The sequence below is a fragment of the Rhinolophus hipposideros genome (genome assembly GCF_964194185.1).
Source record: "Rhinolophus hipposideros genome assembly, chromosome: 17".
NCBI classification, from domain to species: Eukaryota; Metazoa; Chordata; class Mammalia; order Chiroptera; family Rhinolophidae; genus Rhinolophus; species Rhinolophus hipposideros.
The window spans coordinates 40,502,583-40,518,078 of NC_138063.1; the positions used below are offsets into that span (position 1 = coordinate 40,502,583).

Genomic DNA, 15,496 nt, shown 5'->3' on the forward strand with positions numbered 1-15,496 from the left:
TGTTGCTAACAAAAGCTAACTAACATGTCTGATGTCAAAATAAGGATTCAAAACAATTTGGTCAACATATACTTATTAAACATCTATTCTATGCCAGTCTATCAGCAAGGTGATGGGCATAAAATGGGAAACAAGACAAACCTAGTCTCTGCTGTCAGACAGACTTTAATCAAATAATTAGATAATTACACAAATACAGTGTGAAATTAACATATGATAAATGCTCAAAAGATGTGCTAAGTGGGGTACCTGAGCTAGTCAGGTAGATGAGGGGAGAGAGGAAGACTTCTTGAAGAAGTTGAGTGAAGATGAACAAGAAACGGATAACCAGGTCACGAGAGGACAGAACAGCATTTGGGCAGAGGGAACGGCCTGCAGTAGGGAGTTACTCTATGGCACAAAATGTTATAGGGGAGCGTATAAAGTAAGTCCAAGAAATGGAAAGCAGGCAAAAGTAGTGAGGAACAGAGAGCAAGAGGAGGTATGATCAAATTGAGAGGTAAGATGGCAGCCTTACAGGTCATTAAATTTTTTGTGTCTAAGAGCAATAAGAGCAATAAGATGTTACTGTAATATTCCACTTGTGTATGTGTGAGGGTGGGGTGAGAGGATCAGTGATGATTAGATATTTGTATCAAAATAAGTATGCTGCCTATAGTATGAAGAATGGATTTGGAGATGCAATGGATGAGTACAGACGTGAGTGAGTTAATTAGGAGGCTACTGCAGAGGTCCTTATAAAAAGATGATGGTATATTGGACAAGATGGTGGTGTATTGGAAAGATAAATGGAGAGAGGTGGAGATATTCAAGAAAAATCCATCCTAGGATTTACTGGTTAAACATAACAGATTAAACGTATACATTTATTGATATTCCCTCTCAGAACTCCACATAAATGAGAGTTGGTTTTTTTAAAATCATAAACCCACAAAGAAAAATAGAGAATAGGAAAGAGGAAAAGAAAAGACTAGAGAAATCAATAAAATTTTGGAAGCTGAAAAGCAAATGGATGTAAACTAATTAGACCAGAGAAAGCTGAAACCTAAGTGTCTGTGTATACATGCAGGGTTGGGTTGGGGACTAGGAAAAAAAAAATTGAAGAGATCTCCCAAAGCATAAAACAAGATAAAGAGATTGGAAAGATGGGTTAAAGATTAAGAAATTAATTATCAAAGAAGTCACTGAAGAAAGATTCCCAGAATGATGGATAGAAGTTTCTAGGCTAAAAAGGTTTACTGAGAGCCCAGAACCTTGGCTGAAACACTACCTACATGAAGGCACATCCTTGTGAAATTTCAGAAAATAAGAAATAAAGAGATGATCCGGGCAGCTGGTTAGCTCAGTGGGTTAGAGCGCAGTGCTCATAACACCAACATCGCGAGTTTGCTTCCCACATGGGCCAGTGAGCTGCACCCTCCACAACTAGAGTGAAAACAATTACTTGACTTGGAGCTGATGGGTCCTGGAGAAACAAACTGTTCCCCAATAAAAATTTAAAAAGAGACATGATCCCAAAAGCTCTAAAAAAGGAAAACCAGGTGGCAGCCAAAGAATTGGGAATCAGAATATCATGTCACAACAGCAACACTTGAAGTTAGAAGTCCATGGGGAAATGTCATCAAATTCTGGAGAGAAATGATTTCTAATCTAGAATTCTATGTCTAACCAAAGTAAAAAACTCAAGATTGAGAGTAGAATAGAGATATTTTCAGGTACGCGAGGTCTCAAAAAAAAAAAAAGCACACACACACAAAAACACACAGAAGTACCTGACTCTAGGTGGTGAACACACAATATGATATATAGATGATGTATTATAGAATTGTACACCTGAAATCTACGTAACTTTACTAACAATTGTCAAGCCAATAAACTTTAAAACAAACAAACAACAACAAAAAAACAAAAGTACCTCCTTTTGTGGCCTTTCTCAGGAAGCCATTGGAGGATATCTACCAAAATGAGAAAGCAAATTTTAAAAAAGAGACAGAATGGAATAGTCAGGAATAGTCAGTTCCAATAGTCAGGAAATAGTCAGTTCCAATAGTCAGGAAAAAGAGGATCCAATACAGTAGAGATGAAAAAAGAGTTCTAGGATGGTAGTGTAGTGATAAAAATTTTTAGGCAATGGCTATGCCTTGAGCCTAGAGACTACATTCCAGAGTAAAGAAGAGAGATGAAGAATTCCAGGAGATGTCTCCAAGGAGAAATGGAGGAGAGGAAAAAAGGATTAAAGGAAAGGAAGGAGAGACGAAGAGAGGGAGGGCATGTGATGTATTTGAATTGAGAGGGAATTTACAATCTGAAAATCTGGAAGAAATAGTAAAAATTAAATTTCTAGACAACAACAGTAAGTTGGAGGTTGGTTTACAATGGGGAGATAAGCATTCTAAAGTTCACGTCAAGTACAAGAAGAGAATAGAATTACTGAATAACTTTAGACTTTGTTGGAAAAATTTATACTTAAGAACATATGTTAAAACGTTAAGGGTAACCATTAAATGACCAGAAAACAATTAAGACTTACCAAACAAACAGGGAAATAGAGAAAACTGTCTCAAAGAGAAATCAGAAAAGAAAAAAAAAAAATTAAGGTAAATAAAAAGCTAGTGAAACACATAAGATGATAAAAATAAGCAATCACCACAAATTATCAATGGATTAAAGTCATGTTGTAAAACAGAAATGATCAGATTAAAATAGAAAAAAAATCTAGCTATGTATTTGTTTACAAGAGACAGAGGCTTGCCTGGTGTACAAGAGGTGGTCTGACTTAAAAGGATTCTGGCCAGATTCTCTTTGTCAGAGACAATAAAGGAGGAAGACTCAGGTGGCAGTGAGTGCTGGAGCTGGGAGATAACAAAGAAATGGCACCAGAGCAGCCTCACTGCAGTGTGGGAGACAAAGGACTGTCAGTAGGCAAAGGAGGCCACGCAGGAGAGGGAGAGGAGAACAAACAAACACACAGAGAGAGGGGGAGGCCTCTGTCAGAACCAGGTAGCTCCGTCCCTCACAGATGCCTGGGAGACCTGAATGCACTCAGTTTCTGCCTTTGCAGTCCACCCTCTGTCTCCTTCTCCTTCACATGAGCTAGGTTTGTGGCTTGCTCTTCCTCTCAGCCCAGAGCCCCGACTAGAACACATAATAGCGATATGGTTAGTAGTTCCTGCGTGATCACGTGTGCTGGGCACCCCAACACGAGCCCCTCATAGATGATCTTATTTAAGAGTACCCGTGAGGTAGCTATTATTCTTATCCCCATTTTGTATACTAGTAAATTCAGGCCCAGGGAGACTTCACTGCTAGTTCCTGGTGACTCAGGAACCCAAACAGTTTCACTCCAGAACCATCCCCTTAATCACCACACTACACAAAGTTTCCAAAGTGAAAGAAGAATTACTCTGCATGGCTCTAGGTGGCTATGCTGGCCAAAAGTTAGATATTATAATGAACTATATTTTGGCTTAATATAAAAAGGACTTTCTAATGATTACAGTTTCTTTAAAAATGGAATAGGCTACCTTTAGAAGAGGTGAGTCATCCATTGATTTAAGTATTCAACAGAGGTTAGAAGAATATCTGACAAGAATAATGTAGAAAAGATTCCTTCACAGGCAGGGGAATCAAATAATTTCTAAGACCTCTTCTAACATCAGCAGTCTCTGAATTTTAGTACAATGATCCATTTCATGTCCAATAGAACTTTCGGTGATGGCAAAAATATTCTGTGCATATGTAATTACTGAGCACTTGAAATGTGGCTAGTGTACAAAACAGAGGAATTAAGTTTTTAGCTTGACTTAAGTTTAATCAATTCAAATGTATATAGCTACATGGGGCCAGTGACTAGTGTATTAGACAGCACAAGTCTGTAAGCACTTAGATCAAACAGTAAAAAGGATTGTTAAATATAACTGGACAGCCCAGGGCTTAGTTTAATGCATCATGCAAATATGGTAGCTCAGGGCTGTGGCTCTGGGCTAACTCAGAGGCCAGGGCACCTCCTGACGATGAATCATCAGCATCACTTCCTGGAAGTTAGTCTTTCTCAGCTGTACCTCCTGCTGTCTGGAAACACACACACACACACACACACACACACACACACACACACACACACACACACAATATGTATGTATGTAGATATACAGCCTGGGTAGGGAAGGATACAGTGGGCTATTAATATTAGAATGAAGAGGTAAGATCATTTCATTTATTTCATGCATACTTATATTGCTTTACTTGTTATAAGTATTTACTTTTTCTGTAAAATAAAAATTCCAATAAAAAATAAAATGAAGACTAAACGTAAGAAATATCCTTCATATCCTATAACTGCTACCTCGAAAATGTTGGCAATATAGTTGAAAAAAACATACACATCTAAATGTTCAGGAAGGATGAATACCATATATATTTTAATGCCACAAATTTAATCCCCAGAATAGAATGAACAGTTTCCTCAAAGGTACAAAACAAAATGTTGTAGGTGATACGGAATGGAAATATTATGGAGGAAGATTTTTTTCAGGGCTTTCATTTTGAGGTATTGCATCGTGTGTTCTTATTGTTACTGTTCATATACAGTACTTCTAACTCAAATCTTAAATTAGTATAGTCTTAAGTTGTTTTGAGGCTCAAAGAACTCCTGGAAGAAAAGTAATACCAATACCTGTAGTAACCTGTCCTCCACGCCATGAGGAAGGAGCCTTGGGGTGTAGCAGTTCCAGATTCTGAGCTCAAGGAATTCAGCTGCTACAAATTGCCTAGCCTATGGGGATGAAGTCAGTGAGCACTGCATCCTTTTAGGGTAAGCTGTGTGGTTTCTGCAGATGTTTTAGAGAGCGCTTGCCCTGACTCAGGTAAAACAGGATGGGCCCCTTAGAGGTCCAGAGGATCAAAAGGAAAGGCTTCTGTGGTCACCCATGGTCCTGCCATGTCTAGATAGTGTTTCAAGACTAAAATTACCATGGCTCAGTGTGGTGTATCACCCAGCCCCAAACTAAAGCAGAGAACTCAGTACACCTTCAGTGGACACTTCTGAAGAATCCTTCCACGTTCCCCTGAGTTTGAGAAGCAATTGAGGTCAAGGGTTTTGGAGCAGACACAGACCTGGGGAGGTACTGTGTTTCCCTGAAAACAAAACCTAACCGGAAAATAAGCCCTAGCATGATTTTTCTGGATGACATCCCCTGAACATAAGCCCTAATGCATCTTTTGGAGCAAAAATTAATATTAAACCCGGTCTTATTTTTGAGGAAATATGGTAGTAACAGCTTTGACAGTAAGTAAAAGACTGTCCCACCTCTCTCCCACTGAGGTCCGCCATGATTGGGTGTGCAGGGGTGGGCTGTGTCACTGACAAGGGTCTCGGCTCTCCATCAAGCAGGAAGTGTCTGGCCTCACAAGCAAGGGCACAGGGGAATCGGGTCACTGGCAAATGCTGGTAAAGCAAGCAACTTCAACAATGACAAAATACAACAGTTACAACTGAGAACAAAACATAGATCATCAAAGCGCATCCCCAAGGCCTTTTATCCATTCCATTCATTTATCATTCCCTCAACAAACTCTTACTGTATTCCCACTATAGAAATTGGGTGGTGAATTTTCATCAGCATGAGGAATGGAAGAAACAAAGGTCTAGAAACCCACATTTTATTTTAAACTCCTCCTTTCATGGGGTGCACGACACTGAGGGTATTACTTGGACGTGCATCAGCATTTCTACATGCTTGAGGGTAGGCGGTACTCTTCAGTGCCAGCTACGGTATGCAGAGTACTTTGTGATTCTTATGTGAAAGACAGTCAACTGCCACAGAGAGTAATTACCCAGAGCATCCTGCTCTCATTGTGACCCTGAGGCCTATCTCTAATCCTTGCACCAAAGGCTCCTGATTAGAGGACCCCCATGACGAACCCGCTGTCCACACTAACTTTGCTTGGGGAGGTCCCTCGTGGGCACATGGCTCTGTGACAGGCAGCTGCAGCGAGGAGGCCTCATAGTAGTCCCTGGGGAGCAGCACCAGGTAGTCCTAGGAAATAACAACCAAAAGGATGATTACTTATTTTGAGGGTGGCCCTACTTTCAAAATAAAATAGCCAAACATACTAAATTGATCATAACCAGGTAGAGCTCGCTAAGTTAAAATCCACATCAGTTGCTTTGTTCTGCCCCCTGACTCACCAGAACACACACATCAACTCACACAGGTGATGTAAGATTGGAGACCAGCACCTCTGGGTGAACTTTATCATCAAATCTCAGGGGAAATTTTATTGCTTCTTCTGGGTTGTTTATAAATTCAAAAATAAACAAAGATAATGAACTGTCGATGGATAAAATGTTCCTTTGAAAACTGGTGACCTCATCACTACAGAAAAACACTGAGTTGTTTATATGTAGTATGGCTTTTTATTGCCACATCAGAGCAGCGCTTGCCTGGCTCGGTGTAAAAAGTGATGTTTTGTGATTCTGGTGAATCAGAGACTGAAACTGGCCTACTGCCTATTCTAGGATATGAGAGGAAGAACATCTTCCACCGAGTGTGCCAAACAAAGCCCACAATGTAAATTCAACTAAGCAGCACTTCAGGAAAGAGCAGAACTCCGGACTGCTGAGTGGAGAATGATTTGACAACTCTGCAGCAATGCTGGCATCACTGCCTATCTGCAGAGGGACGGAGGGAGGGAATGTCACCACAACTGTGAAGAGACTCATACATGGACCATAAGGCTTTTACTCTCTTCAAGACGCTTAATTTGTCTAAAATGGAGAAAAAGAGAAATATATGGGAAGGTGAAAGTAGCAGATGGTGATCCAGGGGTCTCAGTGGTCCACCACAGTGGTCTGATTGCCTGAATGGGTTTTAATTTCATAATGGTTATTGTTCTATTAGTAAGTTTCCTTAGGTTGGGGCCATAGCTCCTCATTACTGTATGGTCTCATAGCTCCTAGAACAAAAAAAGTTGATAATAGGTGCTCAATAAAATAATTTTAGAGAAAATAGTTTCATAATATTGAAGGATACATATGAATTACTACACAATTGCACTGACTAAATGTCATGAAAATCTTCCGTGACTATGAAGTAACTTTTATAATGATTTTCATTTTTCCATTCGTCCAATTTTAATACCCATTATGGGCCTCAATGAAAATTTCCTCTTCCTCATTTCTAGCATCTGTGAAACATTCTTAAACTTTCTTAAAGCAACAAAACTTTCCACCAAGAAGATGCAAGAAAAACAGGGACTGGATGAAGAGCATAAATCTTCTCATTATCTTTATAAGATCCCAGATTTGGAAGGACCTATAAGGGTAAGCATTGTCCCCATTGTATAAAAGAAGCAACTGAGACAGGCTTGGAGTCAGGGACTTGCCTAACTAAAATTTGCTAACATAGCCAATCAAAGGGGCTACACTACAAAGAAAAAATTTTGTTTTCCTCTCTTAGTGAAAGAAACCAACTATGGCCAGACTTTATTTTGAAAAGACCTTGCTAGAAACAAAAGCAGATATCCAAGAGGGGTGTCTCAGATAGCATTTTTCCTTCCTTCAACTCCTCACGGCTTTCTGTCTATTGTATTAAGGTTAAGGACACAGCCTTTCCTTTGACAAAGCGTTCTTTGTCACTGGCAATCTGTTTGGTGACATTATTGCCTACATTTAAGGTAGAAGGCAGGATGAGTATCACTGTGAGGTCCTGGTTCCTCCAGTCTGTTCCTTCTCTTTCTACCATCAAGAACGTCACTGATTTTACAATCTTGTCTTCCTCTAGTTACTTCTGATTTACTCAGCACAATTCTCAGAGAGGCTGATCTCACAGATGCCCTTCTGATTCACAATGAAAAATTCCAAAGAAACTTTTGAAAAGTCTGGGACATATGCTCGTTAATATTTTGCATTTGTTTTGATAACTTCAAAATCATTATGAGTTACAATTTGGTGTCATTTTTGTCTGTGAGAAGCTGGTTGGAGTACTATAAAAGATATTTTAAGTTGGTTCCTATATCATTATGTCAAGCGAGGGCAAATGTCACCGTAGGTTCCTGTGTCTAAAAGGGAACCAGCTATGATTTTGATATCTTATAGTCAGCGTGGTTCACTGTGGATGGGACCAGCTCCAAGAGGGGAAGAATCTCCACTGAGAACTATGTCTTACCAGGAGGACTCCCTCTGCCTTAATGCAAGCAATCCATGTCCCTGGTGCAAGTGAAAATGGCTCTGCAAAACCATGTCCAGGGACGGTGACAAAGGCTGGCTCCTTACTTGGCAGGAAGATGATCTCTTTGCTCTGAGCAACACCTATCAGAAATAAAAAGAATTGCTTAGGGCATTTTTTCTAGCAGTCAGTGTTAGGATTTTAGACAATCAGTTTCAGATATTCAGTTTACATCTGAAAAAGTATAGGATAGCTTACTGATCACATGTATTGATCTTATTTTTTTAATTGTATGGGTGCATACACATATGTAGAAGATAGACTAGAAAGATATTAATGAAATGTTAGCAGTAGCTATCTATGCTGGGATTGTGAGTCACTTTTTGTTTGTTAAATGATTAAGTATAGTAATATAGGTAAACTGCTTAAAAAAATTCTTGACAAATTTTTTTAATTGCCAGAAGAAATGTAATGATAATTCACAAGGAAGAAGAAAATAGATATCGTGTTTCCCCCAAAATAAGACCTAGCCAGACCATCAGCTCTAATGCATCTTTTGGAGCAAAAATTAATATAAGACCTGGTCTTATTTTTACTATAATATAAGACAAGGTATAACATAACATAACATAATATAATACAATACTGGGTCTTATTTTAATTAATGCTCCAAAAGACGCATTAGAGCTGATGGTCTGGCTAGGTCTTATTTTTGGGGAAACACAATAAACACTCAATATCACCAGTACCCAAGTAAATGAAAATTGAAAATAAGAACATCATTTTTTCAAGTACAATATAATTTTCACCTATCAAATTAGCAGAGTTCTTTAGTGGTGATATGCCATGTTGAACATGAAACCAGCAATGTGGGAACACTCAGGTAGAAGGGGAATTAGTACCCCTTTTCTAGAAACCATTTTGACAATTTCTAAGTTCTTAAAAACTTTCTTACCAATCGCCCTGGTGATTCCACTTTTAAAATCTATCCTGTGGAAGTGTTCTAAAATGTAGATAGAAACTTATGGGTAAAGATTTTCACTGCTACATGACAGTAAACGGAACAAAAAAGTTGAAATGCCTTCACTAGCTAACAGTGGAGGAAAGATTAAGCAACTTGTGGTATAACTGTGTGGTGGGATCATGCAGGGCCATTCAATGACATGGGGGAAGTTTATGAAGCAGAATAAAAAAACTGAAGGTCAAGTATAATTTCAACAAAGTTTAAAAAAAAAGGGCATGGAAGAAAACCTGGAAGGAAATGTACAAAGTGTCATAGATGAGTTCCTTGATGGGGGAGTTGGGGTTATTTGCTCCTGTGGTCTTCAAGTATTCAATATATTACATAAGATATTAATTATTTTCCATTTTATTTATATGTAATTCAAAATTTTTAATTTCTTTTGAAGAACATGCATTCATTTTGAAATAAGAAAAAGTTTTGCTCTCCACGCGCCTCCATCTGGACCTGTGCTTACTTCTCTGCATTTACCTGAATCCACAAAGTGTGCCCTGCAGGCTCCAACAGCGCCCTGTTAACCTTCCTGGGAAACCCTACACTCCACCCACCTGAACCAGGCCCCAGCCCTAGCTCTTAGGTGTTATTTATTTAAAAAAAAAATGAAACTATAGATCTTAGCAGGCACCAAAGCCCACTGGGGCAAATCCCACTCCCGGGGGTAAGCCCCCCACACAGCAGCCTGTAAGCTGTGGACATGGCCAAACCCCACAGCCAGTCGTATGAAGGTCAATCCCAACCACCAACATGCCAACAGCAATCAAGGCTCAACTATAACAGGAGGGCACAAACAATGGGACACACAAATGGGACAAACCTGGAGCACCCAGAGCAGGTGATCAGGGAGACTGTGCCAATGGGCTCCATAGGACACCTACTATATAAGGCCACCCGGCCAACAATGGGAGATGTAGCAGATCTACCAAATACATAGAAAGAAACATATAGAGGCAGCCAAAATGAGGAAACAAAGAAATCTGTTCCAAATAAAAGAACAGGAAAGAAAACTCCAGAAAAAGAACTAAATGAAATGTAGGCAAGCAATCTACAAAATACAGAGTTCAAAAACATAATATAAGGGTGCTCAAGAAACTGAGTGAGAACTTCAACAAAGAGATAGCAAGAATAAAACCATAAAAAACACCCACCAGAAATGAAGAATACAATAACTGAAACAAAGAATGCACTAGAAGGAATCAATAGCAGATTAGATGAAGCAGAGGATCGAATCAGTGGTTTGGAAGACAAGGCAGCAGAAAACACCCAATTGGAACAACAAAAAGAAAAGAGAATTTTGCAAAATGAGGATAGTCTAAGAGACCTCTGGCACAACATCAAGCATAACAACATCACAGGGGTACGAGAAGGAGAAGAGAGAGAGCAAGGGATTGAGAACCTATTTGAAGAAATAATGACTGAAAACTTTCCTAACTTGGCAAAGGAAATAGACGTACAAGTCCAGGAAGCACAGAGAGTCCCAAACAAGATGAACTCAAAGAGGCCCACACCAAGCCACATCATAATTAAAATATCAAAGGTTAAAGACAAAGAGAGAATCTTAAAAGCAACAAGAGAAAGGCATCTAGTTAAAAGGCAGCTCCCATGAGACAGATTGTCAGCTGATTTCTCAACAGAAACTTTGCAGGCCAGAAGGGATTGGCACAAAATATTCAAAGTGATGAAAATCAAGGACCTACAACCAAAACTACTCTACCCAGCAAGGCTATCATTTAAAATTTAAGGAGCGATAAAGAGCTTCCCAGACAAGAAAAAGTTAAAAGAATTCATCACTATCAAACCAATATTACAAGAAATGTTAGAGATAGTGGAGTAGGTAAACACTGTGCTTGCCTCTTCTCACAACCACATCAAAATTATAACAAAACTAAAGAACAACCATCGTTGAAAATTGCCTGAAGTCTAGCTGAATAATAGAAGTCCTACAACTAAAGATATACAGAAGAAACCACATCGAGATTGGTATTAGGTGCAGAGATGCAGAACAGACTGGTCCCACACCTAGTGTGGCAGTTAAAACTCAGGAGGAATATCTGGGCTGCAGAGGTCCCATGTTAGGAGTGAGGGGAATCGATGCCAGGCTCACCAACCCATGGTTCCAGTGCCAGGAAAAGAAGTCCTCACAACTTCTGGCTGTGAAAACCAGTGGAGATTGTGGCTAAGTGAGACAGGGCTGCTGGAGTCCCAGGTGATCCTTTTAAAGGGCCCATTTATGGACTACTCACTGAAGGACCCACTCTCTCTGAGCTTCAGCACTGGGGAAGCAGCTCAAAAGTCACCAGGGAGATATGGGGAAGAACTGAATTGTCTAGATCCAGAGCAAGGGCTACAGCAGCAACTTTCTCTGAGACAGAAGTGCTGTCAGGAGCCACTGTTTCTTTGTTGAGCCCTCCCCTTTCCCAACTTTGGTGATTCCCTGAGGGCCTGTCCCATGCAACTTCAGGACACACCCAAACCACTTCCAGTGGCTTTTCCATACAAATGGCCTGTCCTGGCTCATGCTATGGATTTGCTAAAAATCTCTCAAAAGTTCGCAAACCACAAAGAAGCAGCATCTGGCTTTGGTATGTCCTGCACTTTTTGGTAAGCTGCCCCAACTCCAGCATTGGCAGCAGCCCGCCTTGATTGGAGGCTTGGCCTCATCCAGGCAGAACTGAACCCAGCGTGGATGGGGGCCATCTGCAAATTGCTCTGTGGCTCATGCCAGGTGGTCCCAGGCAGGGCACAGGCTGCAGCTGAACTTGGCCTGTGGTTGGGCCCCTCCCAGGAGGCCCCAGGGGCAGTATGCCCTGTGGCCAGCTGCAGACCTGGCAGGAGCACCACCCATCCACCTCTGAGGGTGACACACCCAAAGGGCAGACTGGGCTTGTGCCAAAGCCCTGCTAACGTGAATCCTGCACCATAGGGTCAGCCCCTGCACCACAGCTCCTCTACTATAGTCATGGCATGTTCTCACAACCAATCAGCCTGAGGGTCAATTCCTGCCGTTGATGTGCAAACAGCAACCAACTACAACAGGAGGGCACACACCACTTCCACAAGGGACACATCCGGAGCACCCAACTCAGATGACCAGGGAGACTACGCCCTGGGTCCCACAGGACACCTACTACATAAGGCCACTCTACTAAGACTGGGAGACATAGCAACTCTACCGAATACATAGAAACAACCAGAGAGGCAGCCAAAATGGGGAGACAAATAAATATGTCCCAAATGAAAGAACAGAACAAAGCTCCACAAAAATAATTAAACAAAATGCAGACAAGCAATCTACCAGAGGCAGAGTTCCAAACACTGGTTATAAGGATGCTTAAGGAAATTAGTGAGAACTTCAACAAAGAGATAGGAAATATAAAAATGGAGATAGAAAACATAAAAAAAGAACTAGTCAGATATGAAGAACACAATAACTGAAACAAAGAATACATTAGAAGGAATCAACAGTAGATTAAATGAAGCAACGGATAAAAGCAATGATTTGGAAGAGAAGGTAGCAGAAAACCCTCAATCAGAACACCAAAAAAAAAAAGGAATCCAAAAAATTAGGATAGTTTTTTGGGACAACATCAAGTGTCCCAAAATTTACATCACAGGGATACCAGAAGTAGAAGAAAGAGAGCAAGGAATTTAAAACATATTTCAAGCAATAACGATGGGGAAATTCCAAACCTTGGTAAAGGAAATAGACATATAAGCCCAGGAAGCACAGAGTCCTAAACAAGGTGATTCCAAAACCAAAAATATTACAAGCGAGCGAGCGAGCGAGCTAGCGAGGAAGGAAGGAAGGAAGGAAGGAAGGAAGGAAGGAAGGAAGGAAGGAAGGAAGGAAGGAAGGAAGGAAGAAAGGAAGGAAGATATTCACCAAGGATATATCTGATAATGGGTTAATATCCAAATTTTATGAAGAAATTAGACAACTCAACACCAAAAGAACTAACAATCCAATTAAAAAAATCGGCAGAGGGGCCGGCCCGGTGGCTCAGGCAGTTAGAGCTCCATGCTTCTAACTCCGAAGGCTGCCGGTTCGATTCCCACATGGCCAGTGGGCTCTCAACCACAAGGCTGCAGTTCAATTCCTCGAGTCCCACAAGGGATGGTGGGCTCCGCCCCCTGCAACTAAGATTGAACACGGCACCTTGAGCTGAGCTGCCTCCGGAATGGCTCAGTCGGTGCTCAGTTGGTTGGAGCGCGGGCTCTCAACCACAAGGTTGCCAGTTCGATTCATGGTGGGCAGTGCCCCCTGCAACTATGATTGAACATGGCACCTTGAGCTGAGCTGCAGCTGAGCTCCTGGATGGCTCAATTGGTTGGAGTGCGTCCTCTCAACCACAAGGTTGCCGGTTCGACTCCCGCAAGGGATGGTGGGCTGTGCCCCCTGCAACTAGAAAACGGCAACTGGACCTGGAACTGAGCTGTGCGCTCCACAACTAAGACTGAAAGGACAACAACTTGACTTGGAAAAAAGGCCTAGAAGTACACACTGTTCCCCAATAAAGTCCTGTTCCCCTTCTCCCCCCACACAAAAAAAATCGGCAGAGGATCTGAATTGACATTTCTCCAAAGAGGACATGCAGATGCCCAATAGGCACATGAAAAGATGCTCAACATCACTAATGATCAGAGAAATGCAAATTAAAACCATAATGAGATATCACCTCACACCTGTCAGAATGATCATCATCAATAAATCAACAAACAAGTGTTGGTGAGGAGGCAAAGAAAATTGCCTTTTATGTATTGTTGGTGGGATTGCAAATTGGTGCAGCCACTATGGAAAACAATTTGGAGGTTCCTCAAAATTTAAAAATAAAACTACCTTATGACTCAGCAATTCTACTTCTGGATATTTATCCAAAGAAATAAAAAACACTAATTGAAAAGATATATGCACTCCTATGTTCACTGTAGCACTATTTACAATAGGCAAGATACAGAACCAACCTATGTGCCTATCAATAGACAATGGGATAAAGAAGACGTGGTACATATATACAATAGGATATTACTCAGCCATAAGAAAGTATGAAATCTTACCATTTGCAATAACATGGATGGACCTAGAGGGTATTATGCTAAGTGAAATAAGTCAGACTGAGGACAAATACCACATGATCTCACTTATATGTTGAATCTGAAGAACAAAGTAAATGAACAAACAAAACAGAAAGAGACTCGTAAATACAGAGAACAAACTGATGCTTGCCAGAGGTGAGCAGGGTTCGGGGCTGGGTGAAAAAGGTGAAAGGATTAAGAAATACAAATTGGTAGTTACAAAATAGTCAAGGACATGAAATTATAGCATAAAGAATATAGTCAATAATATTGTAATAACTATGTATGGTGCCAAGGGTGACCAATGTATAAATTATATAATTGTCTAACCATTGTTGTATATCTGAAACTAATACAAAATAATATTGAATGTCAACTGTAACTGAAAAAATAAATTCATAAATTTTTTGAAAGCTAAAACTAATTGAAATTTTGAAAAAAAAAAGGAAAATGTTTTGGTTTTCTGTTTGTTTTCGGGATCCAAAATGTTTTATTTTGCATTAAACACATAGAAAACTTTTTGTAGAAGGTTCAGAAACAAGCAAACATCTGTGTCCAATTGAAACTCTTTCTTCAGAAGAGATGTTTACTCCAAACATTGTACTACTCCTTGTATTACGCTCCTGTTCTAAAAATATCTATGGCCTACTAAGTATTAGGCCTAGAACTAGGTTCTGGGAAAGAGGCAGTGAACACAGCCGCATTGCTTTTGCTCCCCAAAAGGACCAGGGGAGGTGAGGAGTTAGAGACCAGAAAACAGGAGAATATGGTACAGCATGGACAGTAGTATCTGGGAGGATGAATAGCTTACCACAGGAATACTTAATGGGGGCTCCTGACTCAGACATGGGGGCTTAGAAATGGAGTCTTCTCTAAGTTGAGAAAACAACCTAAAATATGCTCCAACTGTCTGAGTAAACAGAGAGCAAATTGCTGATGGAACTGTCATGTATGGTCTATTAAAAAGAGTTTGGGCTCTGAAGACCGGGACTTGTCTACAAAGGAGGCCAGCCATGTGCTTAGGCAATTTGCTATACCTCTCAGTTCTGTTTCCCCTTCAACCCTCTTTAGTTCACAAAGTTCTTATCATGTCAGAAAATGGATGCCCAAGTCCTCTGTACATGAAAACACAAGGCTGCTTGTTCTTCCTATTGGTTATTAATCAACCTGCAGCCTCATGAGCTTGGCTCACATAACTCGGGTGTGTCATTTCTTCCCCCAAGTCTGACTCTGCTGT

General features: G+C 40.6%; 1 protein-coding gene across 1 annotated transcript in view; it reads right to left on the minus strand.

Moving 5' to 3' along the window:
* Nucleotides 1-15,496, minus strand: part of LAMA3 (laminin subunit alpha 3) — a 250,555-nt gene that overhangs the window by 108,471 nt on the left and 126,588 nt on the right. Inside the window, exons 21-23 of the mRNA XM_081078751.1 lie at nucleotides 8,169-8,311; nucleotides 5,941-6,038; nucleotides 5,309-5,462 (exon numbers count right to left, since the gene is read on the minus strand). Of these exons, the coding sequence (XP_080934877.1) occupies nucleotides 5,309-5,462; nucleotides 5,941-6,038; nucleotides 8,169-8,311 (395 nt within the window). The remainder of the gene's footprint in view (nucleotides 1-5,308; nucleotides 5,463-5,940; nucleotides 6,039-8,168; nucleotides 8,312-15,496) is intronic.